This window comes from Zonotrichia albicollis, chromosome W, assembly GCF_047830755.1.
Source record: "Zonotrichia albicollis isolate bZonAlb1 chromosome W, bZonAlb1.hap1, whole genome shotgun sequence".
Taxonomy (NCBI): domain Eukaryota; kingdom Metazoa; phylum Chordata; class Aves; order Passeriformes; family Passerellidae; genus Zonotrichia; species Zonotrichia albicollis.
This window is the reverse complement of record NC_133859.1, coordinates 18672934-18698221: the sequence shown is the minus strand read 5'-3', so window position 1 is coordinate 18698221 and position 25288 is coordinate 18672934. Positions and strand designations below refer to the sequence as shown.

General features: G+C 39.9%; 1 protein-coding gene across 9 annotated transcripts in view; it reads left to right on the top strand.

The window, feature by feature from the left end:
* The first annotated feature begins 342 nt into the window (after positions 1–342).
* LOC141726929 (ubiquitin-associated protein 2-like) overlaps positions 343–25288 on the top strand; it is a 197520-nt gene continuing 172574 nt past the window's right edge. For 8 of the 9 annotated variants that reach the window (XM_074532029.1, XM_074532028.1, XM_074532027.1 and 5 more), the window contains exons 1-5: positions 410–522; positions 14382–14521; positions 19729–19806; positions 20672–20782; positions 24894–25047. In XM_074532029.1, the coding sequence (XP_074388130.1) occupies positions 14423–14521; positions 19729–19806; positions 20672–20782; positions 24894–25047 (442 nt within the window). In that variant the 5' untranslated portion in view covers positions 410–522; positions 14382–14422. Of the gene's footprint in view, positions 523–14381; positions 14522–19728; positions 19807–20671; positions 20783–24893; positions 25048–25288 lie in introns of all 9 variants that reach the window. The other variant, XM_074532024.1, reaches the window with a different exon arrangement.

Below are 25288 nucleotides of genomic sequence, written 5' to 3'. Positions count from 1 at the left end.
TCCCACCATGGCCCAGGTTGCTCTCTAGGGTGCTCTTTGTCTCCCCGCAGCCTGACAGAGAGCTAAGGTGGGGCTGCCCATCCCCGCAGATGCCCTTCCCGGTCGGGCTCCGCCAACGCATCAACCCTCCACGGAGCAACCCTAGGAACGGCTGCGGCCTTCTCTCAGAGCCGTCCACGGAGTAGCCGGCAATGGCGACGAGCCAGTGCAGAGAAGACCCCTTCACGGAGATGCACCCTACACCCCCTCCCCTCAGCGCAGCTTTGAAGGGGTTTAGCCTACCCCTCCGCTGTGCGGGGGCGCTTGGGGGGACGGGCAAAGCCCTGGCTATATGCGTGTCAGGGCAGACAGAAGGGCTGGTGAGGAGTGAAGTGTCCGGAAGGGGAGAGTGTAATGTGATGTCACGTGATGTCGCGTGGTGGGGGAGAGGCCTCACGTGTGTGTGCGGAAGGAGGGGGAGCCAGGCAGGTGGTCACGTGACGGTGGTGAGTGCCACTGCTGCTTTGTGAGCACATTGGGCAGGTATCGCGTTAGGGGGGTCGGGGCTGTCTCCTGCGGGAGCGGAGGAGGGGGGGGGGGGGGAAACGGCTGGATGGGAATACGCGCGCATCTTCCCCTTTATTCGCTGCTTGCCCTGTGCGTGTGGTGGCTGCGGTGGACTTGCGCGCCCAAGGGAGGCCTAGTGCCCTTTCTCATCTTAACGGTCTGGGGGTGGCTGTTGGACCCTCAGCGGTCTGAGGCCCTGGGACGGGTCTGCCGCCTAGGGCCGGTTCCTCATTCTGGTGTGAGCTATTGTCCTGCGGCGGGTGTCTGCTAGGATCGCCCTTCCTCGCCGGGTTTTCTGCCCCTTCCCAGCTGCGGGGGCAATGAGGGTGGTGGCGTAAGGGGAGGTGGCTCTGCCCTACTTATGCTGGCGGTTGCCCGATGGAAGCTTCGTCCTGTTCTAGATTACCACCTTTCCCCCTTCCTCCTATTTTCTCAGGGACGCGGTTAGGAGCCGCTGAGTAGGCCGCGGGTGCGGGTAGTTCCTGCCCCAGTCCGGGTTCGTGTGGGGAGGGGAAGCCCACCTGGTGGGTGTCGGGAGAAGTGCGTTCATTTTCTGCCCATTTCTATTCTGGAGAGGAAGTCTTGCACCCCCTTCTCCATATTTCTCATCTCGTTATAGCTGGGTTGGGGGGGGGGGTTTCTCTCCTGAAGGATTTGTGCTTCTCCTGGTTCTTTGGCCTTGTGGGTGTGAAGAAAGGGCGGGGGGTGCAGTGGACCTTTCGGATAAGTGCATCTGGTGGAGGGAGGCATCTTTGGGTCTCTTTCTAATCTCGAGTTGGGCCAAAGGTGGGCTGGCATCATGGGAAGGGAACAAGTAGGTGAAAAACTATTGATTTGTGCCTTGTGTAGGGTATTAGTTTCATGTTTTCTTTATCTCCTTCCCCATTGCTGTCTCACTGGTGCGGTAGGGTAGCTGCGTTGCAGTCACAGCTACAGAATTCCCTGACGGTAATGTATTGGCAGCAACACTAGGTTACTCGAGATTTCTGCTAACCATTTCTACTTGGTCTTTCCTCACCCCGACTATGTGTGCTTGTTGAGAATTGCAAGTCAGCGCAGGGCTTTATTATTGGACTGGCTTTTTTTCATTAAAAAAGAACAAAAAAAAAGAAAGCTCTTCTGTGTCTGCTATTGTTGCTGAAGAAAATTGTAGCAGAAAAGTGAGTGGGTAGAAACCCTTCTGCAAGAAACTGGATGTAGAAACGGACCTGGTGCACCTTTGAGCTTGGTGCATTGACGTGTAGCTTGGTTACCTTCAAAAGGAACATGCGGTCTAGTGGAACAGAAACTTCTGGTTTGGTGTGGAGCTATGTAAGGGGAAGCTCATAAGGGTCAGCCTGCTTTGTCTCTAGCTACCAAGCAGTAATCGGCCCTTAGTAATCTCAATTTGAGTGAATACTGAATGCTTATAATACAGCAGCAGATCAAGGTGTGATAGCCTCTGGGGTAGTGGTGGTGCCTGGTAAAATGGAGAGGCTATTCTGGTGTGAGAGCAGCTGTTTTCAAGAAGAGAAATTGGAGCTTGATGTGAGGGGAGGGGAAGTAGCACTTGCCATTGAAGCAGAGCTCTTCACAACAAATGGTAGCAATTCAGCCTTCAGAGTCTTTACTTTTTTAATATGAACTAGGGCCTTTTAGTAATTCCCTCAATATTGATACCTGGGCTGGATCTTTCTGTGGTGGTTTGATCTAACTTGTTTGAAGAATATATTTTTAACCTTACACTAGATAACTTGAAAGCAAGCAAGGCTAAATCATTTTGTAGCATTAATGATGTTTGGGACTCCTGGAAGGTTACACTGAGAAACTGGATTAACTAGTGTAAATCAATTTTGTAGAAAATGAGGCAGCTGTGTTTATGACCTCAGCAATTTAAAGGAGGTAGGGAGGAGTGGGAATGGGGCAAGCTCTGTTCCAGTTGCAGTTTTATCAGTATGTTGATTTTTTAAAAAGTGTTTATAGTAATAAAAACAAAGGCATGTAAATTCAGAAATTTAGACTGTTTCACTTGCATTGTTTTGGCCAGTCCTCAAAAAAGCTCCTGGTGCTATGAATTGCAAAAGAATTTGACAGTTCTGGAGGACTTTGGAGTTACTAACTCACCACTAAAATCTAAGGAAGCTAAGGGAAAACCCAAACAAAAAAAATCTTTGTTGTTATCAGGAATGTGTGTGTGGTTTTTGGTTGCTTCTTTTTTTTCGTGGTGTGTTGTTTTTTGTTTTGGTTTGGGGTTTTTTTGTTTGTTTTTAGTTTTTCCAGTTTTTAAGCAACCTTTATAGAATTTAGGAGTAGACTTGTGGTGTTTTACATTTTGTTCATGGATTTCTGTGATGCTTTCCTCATAGAATGACATTTCTTGGTATGTTTTACATTTGTTGGTATCCTCCTAGTGATACTGATTGTAGCAGAATAGTATGCTGATTAATAGTGCTTGAGAAATTTATGTATCATGGACTGTTACTGTTCTGTTAATTATTACCATTGATTGCTAATGATAGTAATATTTAGTTGCAATTTAAGTGATGTTTAGTACCAGTACTTGAATAGGTACTTCATGAAAGACTAGGAATACAAACGAATATATTTTAATATTTTTTAAATTTTATCTTTGACTCTTATTTGGTTAAAGCACCTGAGCAGGATTCTGAAGACCTGTTTTCTGTGCCTGAGTTTGCAAAAGCCTCATTTGGCCTTGGTAAAAGAGAAGCCAAATGACTTATCCCCTTTGTAGCTGAAAATTAAAGAAATTTAGTGTTGTGTTTGTAGACTTCAAAATTATTGAATGGAAGGTGCTAAAGGAAATATGTATTGTTATTTTGCCGGAGCATTTTGTTGAATTCATAGTTGTTTTTCTCTAATACAATCTGCTTGTTTGTAGCCCATTAAGTCCTCTTTGCTTCTCAGAGACCTAGTTTTGACTTGTACTGTTTTTCATATAACTTTCCTAATCAGGATGAAAGGTGAAGTAGCTCATTTATGATTGCCTCAGGTTCATAATTTACAAATAATACAGGGGGTTTTTCTGTTTTGCTCTGACTTGAAAGTCCATACTCCTTAATTTTGGCCATCCAAATTGGGAATTTGTTGGAACTACCCATCTGCCTGGGGCTCCTGCAGGCTGTTTCAGGTGTGGTACCCTCAGCCCTTTTCTTCCCACTACTTTGCAATGCTGCAAAGAGTAAACAGTGACTAAAGACAGATTAGAGGTGATACAGTCTGATGCCTAAGATCTCATGGCTTTTTCAGCTTGCTTTTACTATAGCATAATTATTTTGCTGAGCATACTGTTTTATGTTCCCTCTAGACTAAAGCTTGTAAGATAGCTTATGTGAACAACTTTGCTCAGCTCCCTTGGACTTGTTTCTACTCTCAGTTCTCTTGAATTTTTGGGTTTTTGTTTAGCTGTCTTTGTGAAAGCTGCAGGACACTGCGGCTTCTTTTGAAGGTAAAATTGCCAAGCTTTTTTCCCCTTCCTCCCTAGCTTATTAAATCAGTCCTCCAATAGATGAGCTTGGAGGAGTTCTTAACTTGAATGTGTGTAGCATTTTGCATTAAAAATGATGAAATGTTTTCCATATTGAGAGATCTTTGATCTTTCTCAAGACTTAAGGTTTGCTCAAAGTAATATTTATGTTGTAAACTTTATGGTTGGAGTGGGATTTTTTTTTGCTTTATTGTACAGGAAACACTGGTTATTACAGATCTGCAAAAGATGCAGATTCAGTGGAATTTGTGTTACGGGATCATTCACTATTTGAATCCAAAGTTAAATGGAGAAAACACAAACACTTTCTTAACCTCTAGATTTAAATTATTAGGTTGTACTTTTTTTGACCTGGTTTAATGGGGGGGGGGAGTCCATCTTAATCTGTTAGGCAGCCCTGTGGTTGAAGGAGTAAAATTTAAATTCAGTAGCCATGATCATATTCCTAAACATTTTTAATGATGAGCTGTAGAGAGAGGAAGTTTTTCTGCAATTTTATTCTGTGTGGTATAGGCTTCATCTAGAACATTTTAGTTGTATTTCTTATGATTAAAATACTGTTCCTGGAAGTAGGATGATGTTTTAGAGACCATATTGAGATTGCTTTTGAGCAAAGAAAATGAATTATTATTTGCAACTGTATTTGAGCAAAGAAAATAATTTATTTTCAACTGTATTTATTTTGTTAAGTGTTTTGAGGATGATGGATATAATAATATAGAATGAAGCATATGGCTTCTGAAAACTCTTTTGTTTCCTCTATTTGGTTTCAAATGTTAACCGAATTGTGGTTTTTTATCATAAAATACTTGTGCCCATTGCCTCTGGTCCTGTCACTGGGTACTGCTGAAAAGAGCCTGGCTCTGTTTTTGTACCTTCCCTTCAGGTATTTATATGCTTTGAGACACCTTCCTCAAAGCTTTCTTTTTCTCTAGGTTAAGCTACTTGACATAGTCAAGTCTGTAGTCTTTCAGACAAACTCAAGGCCATATGCTTTTACATGCCTTTGAGAAGGAGGTGGATCAATGATTTAATTTAGTGTTGGGGGTGGTGGTAACTAATTCTTGACTCTTGATAGGTGGAGAGGTGGGTGGGTTTAGGATGTGTGTTTAAAATACTGTGAAAATGCAATAAGATGCATATTTCAAATCCAAATAACTTCTGTTATTGCAAATAATGAGTAATTGGCTGTCTTTGCTCTAGCTGAAATGAAGGCTATAATTTGGTGGTTCTGTAAGGAAAGAAACAGGTCAAACATTTAATTGTCTGATAGCGATAAAATTGCCTAAGTCACGTGTATGTTCTGTCTTGGAATTGTGTGGATTGTAAATAATGGTTTAATGTACATACAGCATGTAGGATAATTTAGGCTGAGGTGCAATACAATTGCTAAAGCTGATACTTGTAATATTTTAATACTTTTGCTGGAATTGAACACCATAGATAGCAAAGCATATAGTCTAGATGCAGTCTCAGAATTCTAAGGGTGAGGTGCTGCAATTAATATAAATAAGCTGAGATGTGAGGAGTAGAAATCCCTTTTCTTTCAAAATGAATAACTCGATCTTGCAGCAGAGTGCTTGGTTTTATAGATTGATGGTGAAATAGGTGACATCTTCTTGGCATGTTTTAGAAAACATGCTTTCTACTTAGGCATTTTAATGTTGCGCTGCACAGCATATAAAGTCAGCATATGTCTGTGGGGTCAAGGGCTGTTAGTACAGCATGGTAATGAATGATCCTGTAGAATACAAAAGTGTACTTAAAATGAGATGTAAGCTTTAAAAAGAATGAGTGAATAAATTCCTGTGAAAAAAAGTTTCTTAATGCTCTATCAATAGGAAGGAAGTTTTTAAGAAAAATTATTTGCTAATTCAGATTTTTCAAATTTAAAAAATATTCACTGCACATTCTTAAGTTTTATTATAAGCTAGTCTGGTTTGGAAAGAAATGGTAGGAGGAGAGTGAGGACCTCCTTTCAGAGACAGAAAACACATGGCAGCCAAAGAAGATATAAGCCCAGACATGCAGAAAAAGGTAAATATGGGGAGCTGGAGCAGTGACTGTGGGTCTAGGAGAAGTTTAAGGGTGGTTCACCCCCACTTCTTTTGGAAAGAATAAATACTGAATTAAGTGCAGTAAGAACTTTGGCAATTTGACATCATGTGTAACTTGTCTCTTTGGTGTCTTTGAAAAAGCAAAATAAAATTTATCTCCCGCTTCCTAGTTAGTTTCTTAATCTTTTTTATGCTAAACACACAAGAACAGCTTGGATGACTATTTTGATAAGATTGTGTGGAGGGCACTTGATTTATCTGCTCCTTTCTAGCGTGTAGTATGTTTGAAGTTGTAAAGATTGTTAATCCTTCATCTCTTTTGGATAGTTTGGTATAATTTTGGTGTAAATTGGATAGACCTGGCCTTGTGGAAAATTTTAGGGCAACATAACAAGAATAAGTGAATTTACATGTGACACCAAGTTGAGAAGTTGTGATCATGAGAAAAATATTGCTCAAAATAAAGTAGGAAAACCTGGGAGTAAAATCAAGTTTTCCAACTGAAGCAGGTCAGGGATGAGGTTTCATATCAAAAGAAATGAATAAAAACCCACCTTGTTTAAATCTAGACAAGATGCTAACAATGGTTATGACAACAGAAGGAGCAGTCCAGAGTTGGCGGATAAATAAAAATGATCTTTTACAGCTTTCAGTTCTTGGTACTGTTTCTGTGGTGACAGTTTGCAGTTGTGCTGTATTAGATATGAGCTGAAACTTGATTTTAACAGAATAAACTGTTTGGATTCTACCTGCGCTATGGATGGAACTTTGAATGAATATACAACCAGGTCCCAAACATGAACTAAAACTCTTGTCATGGTATTTTCTCCCAAACTCTGCTTAGCCATCCTCACTTGTGTGTGACTTCAGGAAGGATGTTTTCTGGTTGCAGAGGGTAATTATTTTCATCCCTGAAAAACCTAGTTGTTTGTTTTTTGTTTTTTGGTTTTTTTTCTCCTCAGCTAGAAAAACCTCTCATTTTGTGAAGAACTAGTTAATGTTTTTTACAAGCCTCCTAGTTAATGCAGTGTATAATTCAGTCTGAATATTTGTTGCAGGGGATGACCAGGCTGTAGTTCTGCTAGCTGCTTCTTTGTTGGAAGTTGTAGACGCTGTAGTGCCCTTTCACTGAATGCTACTAAGGAAACCCTAGGAGGAAAAATACCAAGGGCTTTACTATTTCTGCTTTTCTTTGTTCAGAAACAGGTATGAAGAAATTTGAAATACTGATGGTTCTTTACCAGTGAACGTAGCAGTGATGGAATAAACAGGAATTATACTGTGTATTGACTTGGCTAGTATTTTCTTTTATCTCCTTAGGCTAGAAAATAAGAAAGCAGAGGACTGTTGGTATCATATTTCAAAAGTCTCATACCTTCTTGGTGATTTCTCATGGACATCTCTCTGCAGCACTGAGTCTTTCTTTTTCACAAAGCAGCTGACTCTAGTTCCCTTCACAGCACAACTGATAAACTAACTCTCTTCACTGCCACTTAACTCACTGTTTTGTAGCACTTGTCTTCTTATTGGACACAGCTGTGACTTAAGAGCAGGCTTGTTCTTAATCTTTGGTGATTATTACAGCTGCATTTTTTCAAGTATGAGAGTACTTTTTGCACTATGTACAGCTGCAACTCTTCAGGGGTGAGATTATTTTGTGCACTATTTTCTTACATTCTATCTCTCTACAGAGGACTTGGAAATGGAGGTGTTCCTTTCCTCCTGTAGCAAGAGGAAGTAGAATGTGTGCATGGCTGTGCAAGCACCAGGGCTCACCTCTGAGCCACTGTGGTTTCTCTGTTTCCTGACCCAAGATACTGAGTCAGTTCAGGACAGCATATGGTGTGCTGAGTGATGGGAATACGTTCTCTCTTCTACTTTGGTAGTTTTTCACAGAATCAACTAGGATTAAAAAGATCTTTGAGATCATAGTCCAATCTATGACCTAACACCACCTGGTCAACTAGACCATGGCACTAAGTGCTGTATCCAGTCTTCTCTAATCACCTCCAGTGATGGCAACTCCACTACCTCCCTGGGCAGCCCATTCCAATGCCCAGTCACTCTGTCTGTGAAGAACTTCTTCCTACTGTCCAGCCTAAACTTCCCCTGGTGTACCTTAAGGCTGTCTTCTTGTTGTGCTGCTGGTCACCTGGGAGAAGAGACTGACCCTCACCTGGCTACAACCTCCTTTCAGAGAGGGTTTGCATAAGGAAAATATTTTCTATTACAGAGAACAAGAAATTAGGTCCTTCTATCAGAGATGACAGGAACATGTATTTAATTTTTCCTTCAGGTCTTGGAATATCAGACAGCCAAGACGTTTTCTTCAATTATTACTCAGCAAAGAAACATACTTTAAAAATGAACTTGCTGTTACCCCTTCCTTGCATGCTCCCCATGATGGCTGCCTCTCAAAGAGAATTCCTATTTTCTATATATTATATTTCTATGTGGACCAGTTCAGCTTTTTTTTCTTTCCCCTCCTCTTTCTCTCTATTTCATGGCAATAGCTGTGGTCTGGTCTATGTTATGGTCTAGTAAGATCCTCTAGTTGTGATGGTCCTGAGAGTGGTGCTTAGACATATAGACTAACTGCATATTATTTTCTAACTGTGTTACTTAAAGTTATGTTACAGTCAGTTGTAAGTGCTGGTAACTAGTGCATCTTGCAGGTCCTTGCAATCATAAGGCTTATAATTAGGACAGGGATCAGGATTTTATTATTTTGGCATTTGGAAGTTCAGCTGATTGCTATCTAAAATGGTGGTGTTCTTGCAGAAAGGCATCAAAAGATGACAATAGTGACTTTGTAGATATTGATGTTTGAAACATAAGGCTGAGTCCTCTGAATCTTCTAGGACATTCACTCTCTTTTGATTTTCCAGAATCAGGGCAAATGAGGAATGTTGTTTTATGACATCAGCAGAGCTAGGTGGGTTTTGCTAACCAGGTTTTTAGTAGTCTGAAGATTGCCTTGGTTGTGTGAAAGATAAAGCCCTAGGTTGAAGTTATTTAGACTTCTCCAATTTTGGTGCACTTGTCCTTAGTTTTTGTTTTTTTTAAATACCAGTGAAAGTTGATTTTGGGGAAGTTTAGATTCCTCCTTCAGAAATTCATGTATGAATAAGGGTACTTGTTGCATCTGTAGTTTGAATGTTTATGAAGAAGTTGAGGGCAAGTCTGTTGGATGTTTATTGGGTGTAGCTGGCAGATTTTGATTAAAACAAGGATAATCATCAGCAGTATATACTAAAATGTAAAGCATCTGTTAGGCAGAGACACTGGGATAATAGCAAAGACAGATATTGTGAGGTTAGAAAATTTTATTTTTTAAATAATGCTAATCATATTGCTTGACTTTCATGATTGAAACTTGCTCTACTAGTGGAAAACATGTCCTGTTCATTCCCCCTTCCACATCATGCTTTTGAGAGGGGCTCTCAATGTGTAACCAGCCATTGCCTAACTCCAGTCTTTTGATGGTGAACATTTCTTTCTCTTACAAAACAATGCTGTCTTTATTTGCAAGACCTGTTTGTATATTTCTCTTGCTCTGTATAACATTTGTTTAGGAATAGTAATCCTTGAAATGAACATTTTTTTGCTGGCAGTGAAAAAGTATTGATTTCTGTAGATTGGGGGTGTTCTTAGGTCATTATAGATTGAATTGACAAAATAATAATTTTGACTAACAACTCAGTGGGTTTTAAGAGTGTTCACTTGTTTATTCAGTATGCTTTGCTAACATAAGTGGAAGTGTATATGTTAGTTTATATGTTCGTGTTGGTACTCTGGCCACTCGCAGCAATCCTCTTTTATTGGTAAAACATGAAAGTGTACTGATAATACATTTTCTATGTCCTGTGATGTTCTGCCAGTGATGCAGGTCTACTCCTGGCCATCAATATTCTTCCTGTTTACCACAGAAATCCTACCAGTATCCATAAGCTCAGGTTTGGTGTTATTGGCTTGGGACATTACAGACACTGAGTAATCAGCACCACTCCTGAGGAACATCTGACTCTTGGAAACTTTTTTCCTTTCAAGCAGTAATAAAGGTGGTGAAATGCTTTAGACGACAGCTACAGACATGTATGTTTTACTCAACTTTTTTTCTCATGCTTATATCATACTACTCCATAGCAGTAAAATCTACACTCATTGTACATGTACAGTAGTCATGCTATCATGAAGCAGTATCCTGCAGCCTTTTCCCAGCCCTGTCATTTTGAGAAATCCTGAGTAACTTTGCGATTAGAGTATTGTGGTTTAGGAATAATATTCTCCAATTTAGTGCTCCCACTAAAACTGCTGCTGCTTGTTCCCCCCTACCTTTCCCCTCTCCCCCCATGGGTTACTGTATAGGAGAATTGGAGGCAGGAAAGGTAAAGATCAAGGGTTGAGATAAGAACAATTTACTGGAAACAGAAATGAGGGGGGAAAAAAATGAAGACTAACAGCAGCAATAACAAGTGTACAAAAGAGAGAGAGTGGTTCACATGCAAAATGCTCACCCTGACCACTCCCTCTGGCTTGGAACCTGTGCTACACAAGGGGTAAGGATAAAAAGAAATAAGACTCTCCTGTTGAGTCACTTAAGTTGAGAGTAGACCCCCTTGCTACACTGCGTCCCAGACTTGACCAACAGTTTAGGCCCAAAGGTTTTAACCACACTTAATTGATAGCTTAAGTTAAACAATTTAACTAAGGATTAATGTAGAATTTACTATAGCGGAATAGTAACTCACCAGCCAATTTACCTACAAATCTAAAGTACTTGAGAATGTATGAGAGCAATGTTCCTAGTCCATTTACTATAGCATATTCACACTCACATGCACAGGCCTAAAGAATATATACAAGGTATATACCTATGAAAAATTCCCTTTGAAATCAGTGATGTACTCTCATTGGATGCCTTTGCATCTTGTCAGTGGGTGAAGGGTTGAACCTTGAGGAGTGAGGGTATCAGCCTGGGATCTGTCATTGGCATTCAGTGATCCTCCAAGTATAGCAAGTTTGAGAGTTTGCTGGCTCTGAGAGGCCCCACTCAGAGGGAGGTTGCTGGTCACATCCTGCTGTGGTCCAGGAAAGCTCAAAGGGTCTCACTTTGGACTGCTGTTTATAGGGCTTCAAGAGAGTGGGCTTTAATCATAGTAATTTTCCATCCTGGCCACAATTTGGGGCAGTAACTTTCAAAGAAAGTTCAATAACAAATGTTAGTCCACTTGGATGGTTATTCGGGCAGGAAAAATAAGTTTCCAAAGCTGTTTCTTAAAAAGCAGGAGCTCTTTAAACAGCACCAGTTTCTGGGAGCAGACTGTTTCTGATAAGCTCAAGAGGAGCTCAGCCCAGGTGCTGCTGTCAAGGCCAAGGCCTAATGTGCATTTCTCAGATCATAGTGTGGCCTGAGGGTGGAGAGAGGATGCACCACCACACTAACTAGTATAGTGCACTATCTTTAAAGCAATTATATTAAAGCTAGAAAAAGCAATTATTAAGTAGAGATTGATATTACCCATACCAATGACTGTGGGCAAATCTGTTGCTCAGTCTCAAGGAATAACCTTGGGGGGCATCCCCACTCAAGGAAGGAATCTCCACATGTACTCCAAGAAAGGATAATATTAGAAGACCCTACCATTAAAAAGCAGGACTGGGATTTTATACTGGTGTTTGACTGTCAGTCAACAGCTGTGTCAGCTCAGCAACTTTAGATAAGTTATCAGTACTATCACTTGTTGGTTCCTTTATCTCTGGTACTTTACCACGTCTGCCATATTTTTACCTCTCTATCGGGATGTTTAACTTTGGGGCTGATGAGTCAGTCTGGCTTTAGGATTTCTTCAGCTGCATGACCCCCCCCCCCCTTCTCCATTCACCAGTGATAGCTTTGCAAATAAGGTATTGTTCAAGTTGCTTTACCCCCACTCCAGACAGAGCATCCTGCTACATCCCTATCTTATTAGTAATATCCCACTTAAAGCTCAAAATTATAGTTACTATGGTAATTCGAAGGCACTTGCTAACTGCCCTCCTCTTTCCTGTTGCTTTGGTACTTTAAAGTAGGTGTGGTGAAGGTATGTCCATGCCAGGGAGGTGTAATGTTGCCCTGGTCAGTGCACTGTTGGAGGTGGAGCAGGGCCCTTCAGCTGCTTCTTGTGCTGGGGTTGGGCTGGTTGTTGTGTCTACTGCCAATTGTGCTTTAAGATGACTATTACATCTGAAATGGATTATAACATGCCCATGTTGGCTTGATGGAGACCGTCAAACTGCGGGTGTGTTTCCACAGTTGTCTGAAGCAAGTGCAAGTTCATACTGCTGCCAGGAGGAGGCTCTTACCATCACTGTTTTTTTGCTTCAGACCTGTTGCCAAATTGTGCTGCTCATGAGTTGCTGTCAGCAAGATGAGGACATTCTCTAAAGATCTTGTTATATTCAGGTTGTTTGGGCTGTTTTCACAGCAAGCTGATCTTCCTGTGCTGCTTCATCCCCCCAGGAGTTTCAAATATTTGCGTGCATGTCTTTTTCCTTAAAGTACCCTTTCATCCTGAAAAACAAACCTGGATTAAACAACAAATTGAGACTCAGTGGAATTAACATATCTTAAATCACAGTGGGCTAACTCCAGACTATCATAGGTGAAGTTATTAGCTTGTTTTTCAGAGAGGCTAGTGCTCTCTGTCATGTTCTCTGTAAGGGTGCTTGGTTTTATTTTTTTCATTGCTTATTGTGCTATGCTCAAATTGTGATGAGTTGATTGATACTTTATTTGTTGAGTACCCATTCCTTGTGAATGCCAGTGAGCAGCTTACATCAAAGCTGCTGCCCTGACAAGTTGTGTGCTGAGGTATCGATTTAGGGCATCCTCATTGTAGGGAATAATGTGCTCTGACTCCATGATTCAGAAGGCTGAACAAATGCTTTATTAAGTTATATTATATTACGCTAATACTATTATTAAAACTATACTAAAAAGATATTACACTAAAAAGATACTAAAGAAAAACCTGTGACTGAGACAGTCATGACACAGCTTTCACCCAATTGGCTAATCAGTCTAAACAACTATCAGCAGAATCCAAGTAACAAATCACTCTTGGTAAGCAATCTCCATAACACATTCCATATGTGCCAAACAACGGAAGCAGCAAGTAGACATAAGAATTGTTTTCTCTTCTCTGAGCTTCTCACTACCTTCCCCAGGAAAATCCTGGGAGAGAGAATTATGTCTCTCTGTTCAGAGAATGTAAATACCACATTGAGGCACGTTCGTACTTCTGGGCTGCAGTAAAGGCACTTGTTTGCACATCTTCTGCCCAGGTACACCACTTGTAGGTTGTCTTTAGTTCCCTAAATTTGCAGGTTTTACTTCCCAGTGTCATGGGACAGAAACCAGGCAATCAACTCTGACCTGACCAGTCACAAGACTGTTTCCTGTTATCATAGTAACTATAAGCCATGGTTGTCAATTAACCTTGTGTCAGATGCTGTAAAAACACAGGGGGAATAATAAATTTCTTGTTTCAAAGTAATTGTAATGACAGAGAATGAATTAGAATGAAAGCTGACTACCACAAATGGGATAGCACTGGTGGGTGGGTGTGGTTTGAGTTTTGTTTTCTTTTGTTGCCATACAACCAATGTATGTTTAAAGCAGGGTAATAGGTAGTTTTGTAAATAATTTCTTAAAGTGGGAGGGAGAACATAAAAATATTGGCTACAAAGGCTGTATTTCAAGGTAAGGATCATAATTTTTCTATAAGAGAGAATGAGAGAGTGGGAAGTAGAGTGGGCACTGTCTATGACTTCATGTATGTGTGCAGGAAAGCAGTTTAATGATAGGGAAGAAAGAAATGGCCTGTGTTGTGAATGTGACTTCTGTTTGCATTCTGAGTGGGTATGAGTAGTTAAATACTAGGCATCAAAACAAGACAGCAGATATTAAAGAAATCTAAGGAGTGATCCAGCTGGAGCTAGAATTTCAGCAGAGTAGCAGATAGAAAAGTCTATATGTTAAATAACTGGGAAAAGCTGTGAGATCCAGATGTTGTCTGGAAGTAGAGATCTAGACAGACCGAAGCCAGCTAACAAAAATGCTTTTTATCCACTTCATTTACCCCTTTACTGTAAAGATTGCAATAAATCCAAAAATAGTGTATTGAAGCTGCTTTCTCAGGAGTCTCTGTATAGAGTTTGTGGTAAAGGCAGGAAGAGTTCAATCTACTACATTTGTATATTATTGGGGTATGGGATCAGTATCCTGCCTTAACTCTTTTTTTTCCTTTCAGATTTTCTATTTTGTACATACATTGTTTTGTATATACTGTATATGATGACTTCGGTGGTCAGTGAACGTACCCGGGGTACTAGGGACAAAATGCAAATTTCAACCTCTCATCCAACACAACCACAGAAACAAGTAGTACAGGTACGTGCTGCTATATAATCTTCTTTGAGTTGAAAGTGAGCATGCAACGATTTGTTTCTTCCCCAAGTCAGTAAAAACTGGGAAAAGATTGGGGGGGGGGCAGGGGGGCTATGGTCCTATTTGGAAAAGTCTGTTTGTTTGATATCTTGCTTTAATTGCTTAGTTATCCAGCACAACATTAAGTTGTCCCTGTATTCTTGTCTCTGAAGGAGCTTTGTGTTCTTCAGCAACATTTCACATGAGTGAGGAATTCTATGCCTATCCCTGTCAGGATTTCTGTCCTGTTACCTTAGTGTCTTCAGAGCTCAGCTCTTTCATATGCCAGCCTCATGATGCTAGAAAATTTCTGGTCAATAGAGGAATTTGGGTGGGTGGGAAAAGCTTTGTTAGATCCATGTTGTGTTCTACAGCATGGTTCAGCATATTTAGAGGTCACAAAATTCTAAACTTCTTGTGCAGTGCTTTCACAAAGTGAAATGAAGATGGTTGTCCACTAGCAGACTAAAGTTATTTTGAGTATCTGCAAGATGGAAATTAAGCTCTTACCCCATTGTCTTGGTTCTCAGCAGCAGAATATTCAGGTTGTGTGCTTGCTTGGGTTAAAGTGCAAAATGTCTCTGTTCCTGGCAACTCATTATTCTTTTGTCAGGTACTTTTCAAAATTTGATTAAATTCAAGAATTGCCTCAGTTCTCAGTCTAGAGGTGCTCCCCTGGGAAATTGTCTTATTTTCTAGACTGATCTTTAACATGGAGAGGCTCTTCTGCTCTGTACAATATTAATTATGTGATCTCAAGCCCTTATCTCCTTGTGTTACAGTGCTTTGCATAGTGGTGATTCATGCTAATGTGTGGGTTTAGAAAGTGACTTTCAACAAATGAAGTTGAATTTGGTTTTGCTTTATAACAAGTAAGTATGCAGGAGTATAATGAGCAGATTGACAGAAGTAATGGCTTCCCCTTTTTTGATGTTTGCCAGACAGTGGAGTACTCTGCCCAGTTTTGGGTTCCCTAATGCAAGGCAGACATTGGCAAATGGGAGCAAGCCCAGTAAGGAGCTGTGAAGATGGTTGAGAGGCTGGAGCACAGGATGAATGAGTGGTGACTGAGGGAACTGGATTTGTTCATCTCTAAGAAGACAAGGCCAGGTTGTCTTCTATTCAGATACCTCATAAGAGGGTATAAAAAAGGTGAAGCCAGCCTCATAGACAATGGCATGAGTTGGAACACTGGAAATTCCAGCTGTTAAATGGGAAAAAAATTGTTTACCACAGACACTGTCATGGATTAGAGAGGTTGTGGGATCTCCATCTGGCCTCAAGCAGCTGCTCTAATGGAGCATGCTCTCAGTGAGAGACTGCACTATCACTAGGGTATATTTGCAACTGATGTGATTCATTGATTTTAAGCATTAAGTCTTAGACCTTTTTCTGCATTTTTTTCCCCACTTATTCTACCTCTTGCCTAATAGATATTGGTTTGGTCATTTCAGTGGAAAAGATGATTAATATACAGCAGACATGTTTTAGTGCACTGTATATTTTTATTGTTTAGATCAGATGAACCTCCCTCCTTATGCTTTACAGATCAACAGAAACGTGGGATGATACTATTCAATTACCACTGATTCATTTTTTGAATGTAGAATTATGTTACTTTCTCAAATGGAGGTTTCATTGTCATAGTCACATTGAACATCATTTAAGTTATTTAAGAAATTACATCACAGTTCATTTTCATTGTTTCGGGATAATAAATATACTATTTTATTTTAAGATCCGGGCCTATTACTGTCACATTGTGTTTTGTGTGCTTCTGTTTTCTGGTAGTTCAAAGTTGTTAAAAATTTCCTTCACTCTGTTATGCTGCAAAGATAATATATCTTGTAAGGTTGAGTGAAGTTCTAGCTGTCTTAAGATGCTACCATTTTCTTAGTTGCAATTAAAACCTAATTATACTGTTTTATAGGATACTACAATGACATTTCTAACAATGGTGCCTTAAAAATGAAGAAGAAACATTCACTGGGGAAAAAAAAGCAAGACTTTTTGTGACATTAATTTGGTGTTTGTATAGTAAACACATCTTGTGGGATTTTGTTGAGTTGTTTTTTTTTTCTTCTGAATCTTCAATTCTATCTGTGTGCGATCCACTGGCATAAATGTTAGTGATATTGCACCTGCTTGTGTTTCTAAGCTTTCTCCTTACACAGGAAAGCTAAAGAAAGATATGGTTGTTCATTTGATAGTATTATAAAGTTTGTATATTTTTGTCTTCTGACACAGACTTGAAAAAGGTTGGTTTACAGAAGAAATGAATCTCAATGGTTTCCTGTTTCTGGTCAAATATCCCATCATGTCTTTATAGAAATTACATTGAATGTTTATATTCTGGATATCTTTAAAGAAAATCTCTTCACTAGCTAAAAAGTTGCTGTGGGCATGAGGAGGCTGAAGTCGGAGCAAGAAGATCGATCATCAGGACTTAATTTCTGAAACCAGCAGACCTTTTATTTCTGCTCTCTGCTGAGCTCTCAGTAGATACAAAGAGTAAGCTCCTATACACAGAGCACCGTGCTGATCCGGGAAGCTTTTGTGGAGGGCGGCACCAGGGCTGGCACAGGGAATTCCAGAGCAGGCTCTCCTCTTTTGTTACTGATTGGCATATGAAGCTGTCAGCCTGTCAGTGTGACACTTTGAAAATGTGAAGTAGTGCAGAGTATTTAACTCTGTTACTGTCTTAGTTTAAGGCAATTATATGGGGTGGAGACTCCACAATGAGTTACCTTCTCATAGTTTTAATCACTCCTCTTTCACCAATAAGGAGAAATAAATGTGAGAAGATATAAGTGAAAAATATAACAGTTTGTTAAAAAGAAAAAAACAGCAATAACCACTAGATACAAAGGTGCTGAGTCACCTTGTCCCCCTGGGAACAAAGAAAACAAGATGGTGGAGAAGCCCCCTCCTCCCAAGATGATGGCAGCCGTAGGAGCCCATGTGGCCTAGAGGACAAAGACAAGATGGCGGAGAAGCCCCCTTCTCTGGACCACTGGCAGAGAGAGAAAACAAAGGAAAATCAACACAGCAACTGAGTCTGCTGATCCACAACTCCTTTCTCCCTCAAACAACAACTGACAGGGGACAGGGACAAAGCAAAACCTGGGAAAAAACCCTACTTTTGTCCAAAAGGCTTCAATGCTGCTGAAACACTGGAAGAAACTTCCCTCCTTGGCATGGCTAGAACTGGAGCAACAGCTGGAAAACTTGTGGAGAATGGGTCTGACTCCTCCTTGGCAAATGGCAGGTGGCTGGAACTGGAGTAGCAGCTGAAAAACTCATGAAGAAAGGATCCCAACCCCTCCTCATGAAACAGCAGGCAGCAGTAGCAAAGGTGTTTCAAAATCTGCTCTGAAGTAGCTTTGGATTGCGAAATACAGCTTTGTGGGTTGTGACTGGGAGACCTGCCCAAGGCAACCCCTTTGGGAGCCCAGAGAGAACAAGAGGGCTCATTGGTGTGCATTCTCTGTTTTTTAAAAGGACTCACCCCCCCTCCTTTCCCTGATTTGGGGTAAAACACACAAGTTTCACTTCCTGGGTTGTCAGGTCTTAAAGAGACTAATAATATTGGGCAGGTTGGCATGGAGAAGATAGGAAATACATGAGGTTTTTTGGGTCATCTAGGTCACCTAGGACAGTTACAAATGCTGATTGTCTTGAAACATTGACTCTGAGCATAGCAAATATTACTTCCCTCAAGGAATTGGGACAGCTGCAGTAACTTCTCCGCCAATAAGCAGCTGGTGTTTTATGGTGGAATAATTTTTTAGACTCAGGATTTATGCTTGGTGATCTTCTCTAAAGCTTGCATTTGTGGTAAACTCCAAAAGTGAACCAGTTTAAGACTTTTTAAGTCTGAACTCATGAGGTACAGAATTTCATGTGAGTATCCTGTGAAGTGAGACTGCCTAGGATGAATCCTTTCTGTCAAGAATTTTGGGGGATAATGTGGTCCCCTTCTCAATAACGAAATCTGCAGTACGTCAACTTGCATTTTGGGTCCTGGCTCACTTCAGTATCAGCCTTCTCTAGCATGAGATAGTAGCCTCTTCTGTTTGGGCAGAAATCAAATGAGGTCCAAGTTTATGTAGCATACAGTTATCTTTGGTATTTTCATGGGAATACAGTTAAGTAGGCTGCAGATGCTGCACTATGAAGAGCAGCCTGTATGATGTGCCATTAATGTTTTTGAGTAGTTTTCTCTTTAGGGTAGCCATAGCCTATTTGGGTTTATGGCTCTTTACTGCATCCATCCATTTTAGTCTTTCAGTTTTTGGAGAAGTTGCCGGCATGGATTTGTTGTCCAGAAATGTTACAAAAGCACCAAATATTTTGTCAAGAGCAAGATTTTTTAGCAATTTTCAGAGACTAGTATTCAGTTATAAAAAAGGAAGTTCAACTGTTGATGAGCAGAATCTTGAGGCATGACTCAGTCTTGTGCTCATAAAACTACAGTCAGGTGGTTATTGGGAGAGGTGTGGAAGGTGATGTGAACAGGGATCATCAGAGATTTGGTAAATTTAGAAATACCATTGTCAATTTGTTATGATAAAACTATCTCTGGAGTGGTAGATATTAAATAAAAGAAATATAAAGTGTAAGCTTCTGTGGTAAATGCTATTATATGGTTGTCTTGTCTATGTGGTGAGCTTTAACTGTGGTTCAAACACATTAGAATATGTTGAAATTGCTTCTGTTCTAGCTAACTTTTTAACTATAAAATGGGCATAGAGATGTTAATCCCTTCCCTGTAGCACAGCTGTGCTTGTTGTGTATATTCTTTTTGAGAATCTTGAGAGAAAAAAAATAAAGTGACACTAGTGACCAGTGACAGGCCTGATGTTGTGTCAGGGGAGGGCTAGGCTGGATATCAAGAAAAGATTCTTCCTCCAGAGGGTAGTGGAGCACTGAACTGATTTCCCAGGAAATGGTCATGGCCCAAGGCTGTCAGAGCTCGAGGAGGGTTTGGACAATGCTCTCAGGCACAGGGTGGGATTGTTGGGGTGTCCTGTGCAGGGCCAGGAGCTGGACTTTGATGATCCTTGTGGGTCCCTTCCAACTCTGTGTATTCTGTGATTGTGATAACTAGGAGATACTTTTTAAAAAAAATAGTTAAATTTTGTGTACTTTATTTGATGTTTGTTTTTCAGGCAACAGCAGAACAGATTCGCCTTGCTCAGATGATCTATGATAAGAATGACACAGATTTTGAAGATAAAGTGAAACAAGTATGTTTCTTATGATACAGAGTTTTTATGCCCTGTAACAATGCTGACTTGTGTTTTGGAGGTAGAGCATGTTTCTGATTAGATGAAGCTTTTTTCACAAGGATAGAAATTTAACTAGAAAAAGGTGCTCCTGTTGCCCTGTAAAGTCTGTTTTCAAGAAATTGTGTGGTAATATAACTATGACTGTATGATTATATTGGTGTATTTTCCTTTGGCCTTTAAGCCAAAACTCATCTGTGCTGATCTCTTCCAGACTATATCTCTTTAGTATGGTCACAATTGAATAATTATCAGAATAAAGAATGCATTCAGGTTGTTCATGTGTACACACACATGGGAAAAATGTCACCTGTGTAAACTGAGTTTGCCAGTATAGTGGTTGTTTTTCAGGAAAAGTAAAAACCATAGAATCATAGCTTAAAGGTAAATTGAGGTATTTTTTTAAAAAATAATTTGACCTCCCAGAGCTGTGTATGCAGGTTTATTGACTTTTCCTTTGTAAAACCTCCTCTGAAGCATTAAGTGCTTTTTGTTGTTATAAACTTGTTTTGGTGATGTGCCAGAAGTGAAGTTTTGTACTTCCTGAAGCCATAATACCCTCATCAATAATGCCTGTAGCTGTGCTGGTGGGAAGGACAAGAATGAAGTTCTGCATAGGAAATCTCCAAGCATAAAGTCAAAGGGGAAAAAAAAAGTGAGAGTGTGCTTTTGTGATTATAATTTAATTTGTGTTTACCTTTATTTAGGAATTTAGTTTGCTCTGACACAGTAGCTTATGCGTGTTTTTTTGAATCTGTGGTGATACTAACTCTTATTTTTACAAAGATAATTTGAATATTTTAACATGTCTGACTCTTACTGCCAGCTTATGGAAGTGACGGGGAAAAACCAGGATGAGTGCATAGTGGCACTACATGATTGTAATGGGGACATGAACAGAGCAATTAACATATTGCTGGAAGGAAGTTCAGACACGGTAAGGTTTTGCTTTCCTATTAAGCTGTTTTTTTGTTTCTACTTCTTAGAAGTGATTGGGAAAGTCACATTTTGGAAGCTTTCAATTTCCATGCCTCCAAATTCTTTTGGAGGAAATGGAGACCAGGACAGCTTTTCTGCTGCATGCATACCTTAGACTAGGCTGAACCTTGAAAATGTTGTAGGTGTTTAGCTGATTTCTTGCAGAATCTTTTGGTTTTCATTTACATACAATAATTTTAACTCTGCAGCAGAAATCATTGCTCTGTCAGACACAGGCCTGTTTTTTTGCTCCAATGTTTGTAGTGATGTCTAGAGAGGCTACCTGGAACAGAGGCTAGACAGTGTTAAAGGAATAAAGTAAGTATTTATTAAAAGGCCTTAAAAGGATACACCGTGGGCAGTACAAGAGCCTGGCTGTGGCTCTATGCAAGATGGACAACCGGTTGTGAGTTTTCACACTTTTATAAGTTTTGGTCCATTTACAAATTGGGGTTAATTGTCCAATTGCAGCTTCAGGTTATGAAGTCACATTCTCCCAGATTGCTCTCCTCAGTTTGCTGTTGTTTATACTTTTTTGGGCCTGAAGCAGCAACAGTGTCCTTGGTTCTCAGGCCGCAAAAGGATTGTTTTGTCTAACTAAACTGTGAGGAGAAGTTACTAACACTTTATATGAAGTTCAGAGTCACACACTAAGGCAGTAGAGAATCTAAAAAATATGAAGGCTAAAACTTAAAGCATCAGTAGCACCTCTCAACCATGAGACTCGAGTCTGTTTGCCTCAAAGGATAATCTTTATAAACCTAAAGTGCAGGTAAATATTTTAAGTTGTGCAGCTTATGTAGGTTTGCGTTGTCAGTATTGAATTTGGAGGAGGTTTCCACATCTGAAAGTTGCATTGACAGCACTATGAATGGCAAAAGAGGATACAAGTATCCTTTCACTGTTGTTCATTTGCATAACTTCATTGAAAACCAGATAGAGGAGACTAAACAATGTGTATATAACAACAAATAATATTGTTTAGAATGTTACACAGCAATTTTCTATCCCAAGAGATACCAGGAAAATGTCTTGCTGCAGCTCAAGCTTTTGCTGGAGGGACTTCTTACAGTTTGTCCAAGATAGTAAGCTAGATTCCATCTCATCTAAATTGGCAAAGAAACCTGGACTTCCTTTCTTAATGCTGAACATTCCGTATTTCCTGTGATTTGTCAGGATGTGTGGTCTGTCTTATTGTTAATGAGGAAACCCACCCCCAGACACCCTAAATCTAGAACACATACTGTTCTGACTGAGAGGACTTTCTTTCCTATCCCCTTTTCATTTATCAGTGTTGAGGTAATCTAAAACACAGATATAAATAATGCTGAACAAACTGTCAAGTTGGAAATAGAAGAGAGCATCTCATGATTAAGTCTGTGTTGGTAATATGCTGGTTTTGTGTTCTTTTGTACTTCTCATATTTGCCATTTTCTAGTTGAAAATAGTTTTCTGACTGATAGAGAATTTTAAATGCTTCTGTACTTTAGCAAATTTTTATAAGTGATGATGGCATGGAAGAAACTTTCTGAACTCATTTATCAATTAGAAGCAGCATATCCATATATTGTTCTTTTGACAAGTCCCTCTGAACCCACTGCACTTTTTAGACAAAATGCAACTCAAACAAATACAGACAATTTGAAGGACTTAAGAAGGAAGGAGTATTAACTAGAAGGGGTTCTCATCAGAATGTAAATAAACTTTATGCAAATTTGTGGACCTCCAACTTGAAGGCTGTTATACTCCAGAATACTTTAACTGTGGATTTGATGTAAGGTTGGAAGCAGAGATGGTACTAGTTCTGAATGCAGATTCCCAAATATCTTTTTTTTTTTTTTTAGTTTCACTGCTTTGATGCACTGGAAGGTTTTTTTACCTCATTTGGAAGAAGACATGTCTATCCAAATTGAGGAATTAAAAGAAAGAGTGATAGCTGGAATGTCCATTTATAATTTCTTGGTACTTTGCCAGTTTTGTCTTTTTTCAAATGCTGTAATATTTAAGGCTTTATGCTTTGTGACTGTTAGTCTTTATGAAGACTTCACTTGCAACAGTTGTGTCAGTCTATCTTTGGACAGACAGAGGCTTGTGGATGAGAGTTGAGAAGGGCATGCTTCTTTGCCCAAGACTTCTATTAATTTAACTTCCTACAGTCATAAGATCCATTTTATGTCTCACCATGTGTTACTTCCTAAGCCTTTTAAGATAGAACAAAGGGGACCTTTCAGGTTATTCTTCTTTCCATCTAAGACCAGGCCAGCAAGGCAGTTTCTGTTACATATTTTTGAAGGTCAGGCCCACAGCTGTCATTAGGGTTGCCTCAGGCATCCTTAGCTGAAATTGTAAGGGCGCTAATTGATTGCAAAAGGAGACAGATTCCATAGTCTGTGATGGATTCCCATGTCCAGAGGTAGCATCATACTGTATCTGAAAGGACATGCCCAACTTTTTGAGGCTTTCCTCAGAATTATACTGTGGGAAAGCATGGATCCGATGCTTTTAGAGTCATCATTTTACTGATCCTTCCTAAGTCATTAAAAACCTTACTAAGGAGAGGCTGCTTCCTCTTCAACTTTGCAGACTCACCAAGTTTTGGGTATTTCTTGCAATGGTTCAAGATTTTTGGCATCATGCCCATCAGTAAAATAGTCGTGCATTCTGAAATTTATGGATTTGGTTCTTGAGTTGTCAGTGCCGGTTGGTTTTTTTTTCTCCTGTGAAATAACTAAAGTTTTAGGAGTATTTTAGTACATAATACAGTTACACAGGCTATGGCAGATGAAGCCATGTGATAGTTACTGGGGAAACAGTTTTCTGCCTCACAAATAATGTGGTGTTGCTCAAACACATAATTTTGTACTTGTAATCTGTGCTGTCTGTGCTTCACCTAAGTTGGTTTATGGCAATATCGTCTTCTATACTGGGGATGAAATTGAAAAGTGATTTCAGCCTTCTTTCTCACCTATATCATGTAAAAAAAAAAACCAAAACCAAAACTATTGTTGTACTTATTGTCTCAAAGGAGATACTGAAACATTGAGTTAATACTTATAAACTGCTTTGTTACCTGCTTTCTCAGTAGAATTAGTTTCCTCAATTCTAGGCATCTTGGACTATCTGATCATTGCCTACCTTGTGAGGGCTGCTGAGTTGCTGTTGTCTGAATTGAGAAGAGATAGGACAGAACCGGAAACTATTGATAGCCAACCTTTTTTGTTGAATGCAGGGGCCTGTCAGAGGTCATGGCTTTTTGTAGTGCTTTACGGTTGATGCCATCTCATTTGCATGTGCAATTTTACCTCTCAAATACCTTACCTAGACAAAAAGCTCCTAGAGATGGGGGCATGTACGTAAACCTCTCTGCCATCTTAATGGTTTGCACGTAATACTTTTCTTCTTTGTTTTGCAGCTAACAGCTCAATAGACTAACTGTGCAATTGCATAATATGAGTTTCTGTGCTATTCTTGATGAGTGTTTTAGTTGCTTTATTTTCAATTTCTATAGAGCTGATATGATCCCTGAATTTATTTTAAAGGTGGAATTTCATATTAAAGCCAAAGCTCCAGTTTTCCCAAGTTATTGTTTTGCCATTCTGTCTCTTGGTGCTTGAATTCTAGTACATCTGGATAGCAGTTCCCCCTGGCCACGTACTTACTGTCTGTTGTTCAATGATACTTATAAACATTTTTTTGTTTCCTTTGGAGAAAAGAATAGCTCTGTACATGCTCCCTTGCTAGATTTATGGAGGTAGTTAGGAGGGAAACTGTTGCTTGCTTTGCAGATTTTGTGTGTTGTGGTCATATCTAGGCTTCCTTGAACTAGTAAAAGTCCATTATAGCCAGAAATATTTGGGATTCTCACATTTCATAAGAAAATCCAACTTTTAAAACATGTTTCTTTTTCATTTCTTTCAAAAAATACAACTTATGTTTCCATTTGTATCAGTGTAATATGTATGTATGGCTGTTTTTTTCCCATGAACTGGAGGGATGTGAGGTAGAAGCATACACTGAGAGCTGTTTCTTCCTTTTTGACTTTTGTATCTAATTCTATTCTATCCAAATAGACTTCTTGGGAGACTGTAGGGGGAAAGAAGAAAAACCTTGGAAAAGAAGGTTTGGAAAACAAAGAGAACAGAGAGAAACGAGGGGAGAGAGAAATGAGCCGTGGATGGGGAAGTTCCAACAGATGGGGAAGAGGAGGCAACCGTGGCCGAGAGTGTATGTATTTGGGTTCATTTTTAAAGATTCAGATGCTTTTTTTGCAGCATGGTTGAGTTAAGAGCAAATGCTTAATGGAGTAAAATGTGTCCGACCTATAGCTCAGCACTGAAGGGATCATCTATGCAACAGGTATGCTCGATCTGTCTGTGACCATGTCACGGTTTGACGCTGGCGCAATGCCAGCGCCCCCATAAAAATATATCCTCCCTGGTGTCTGCTGTGAGATGTGACCAGGAAT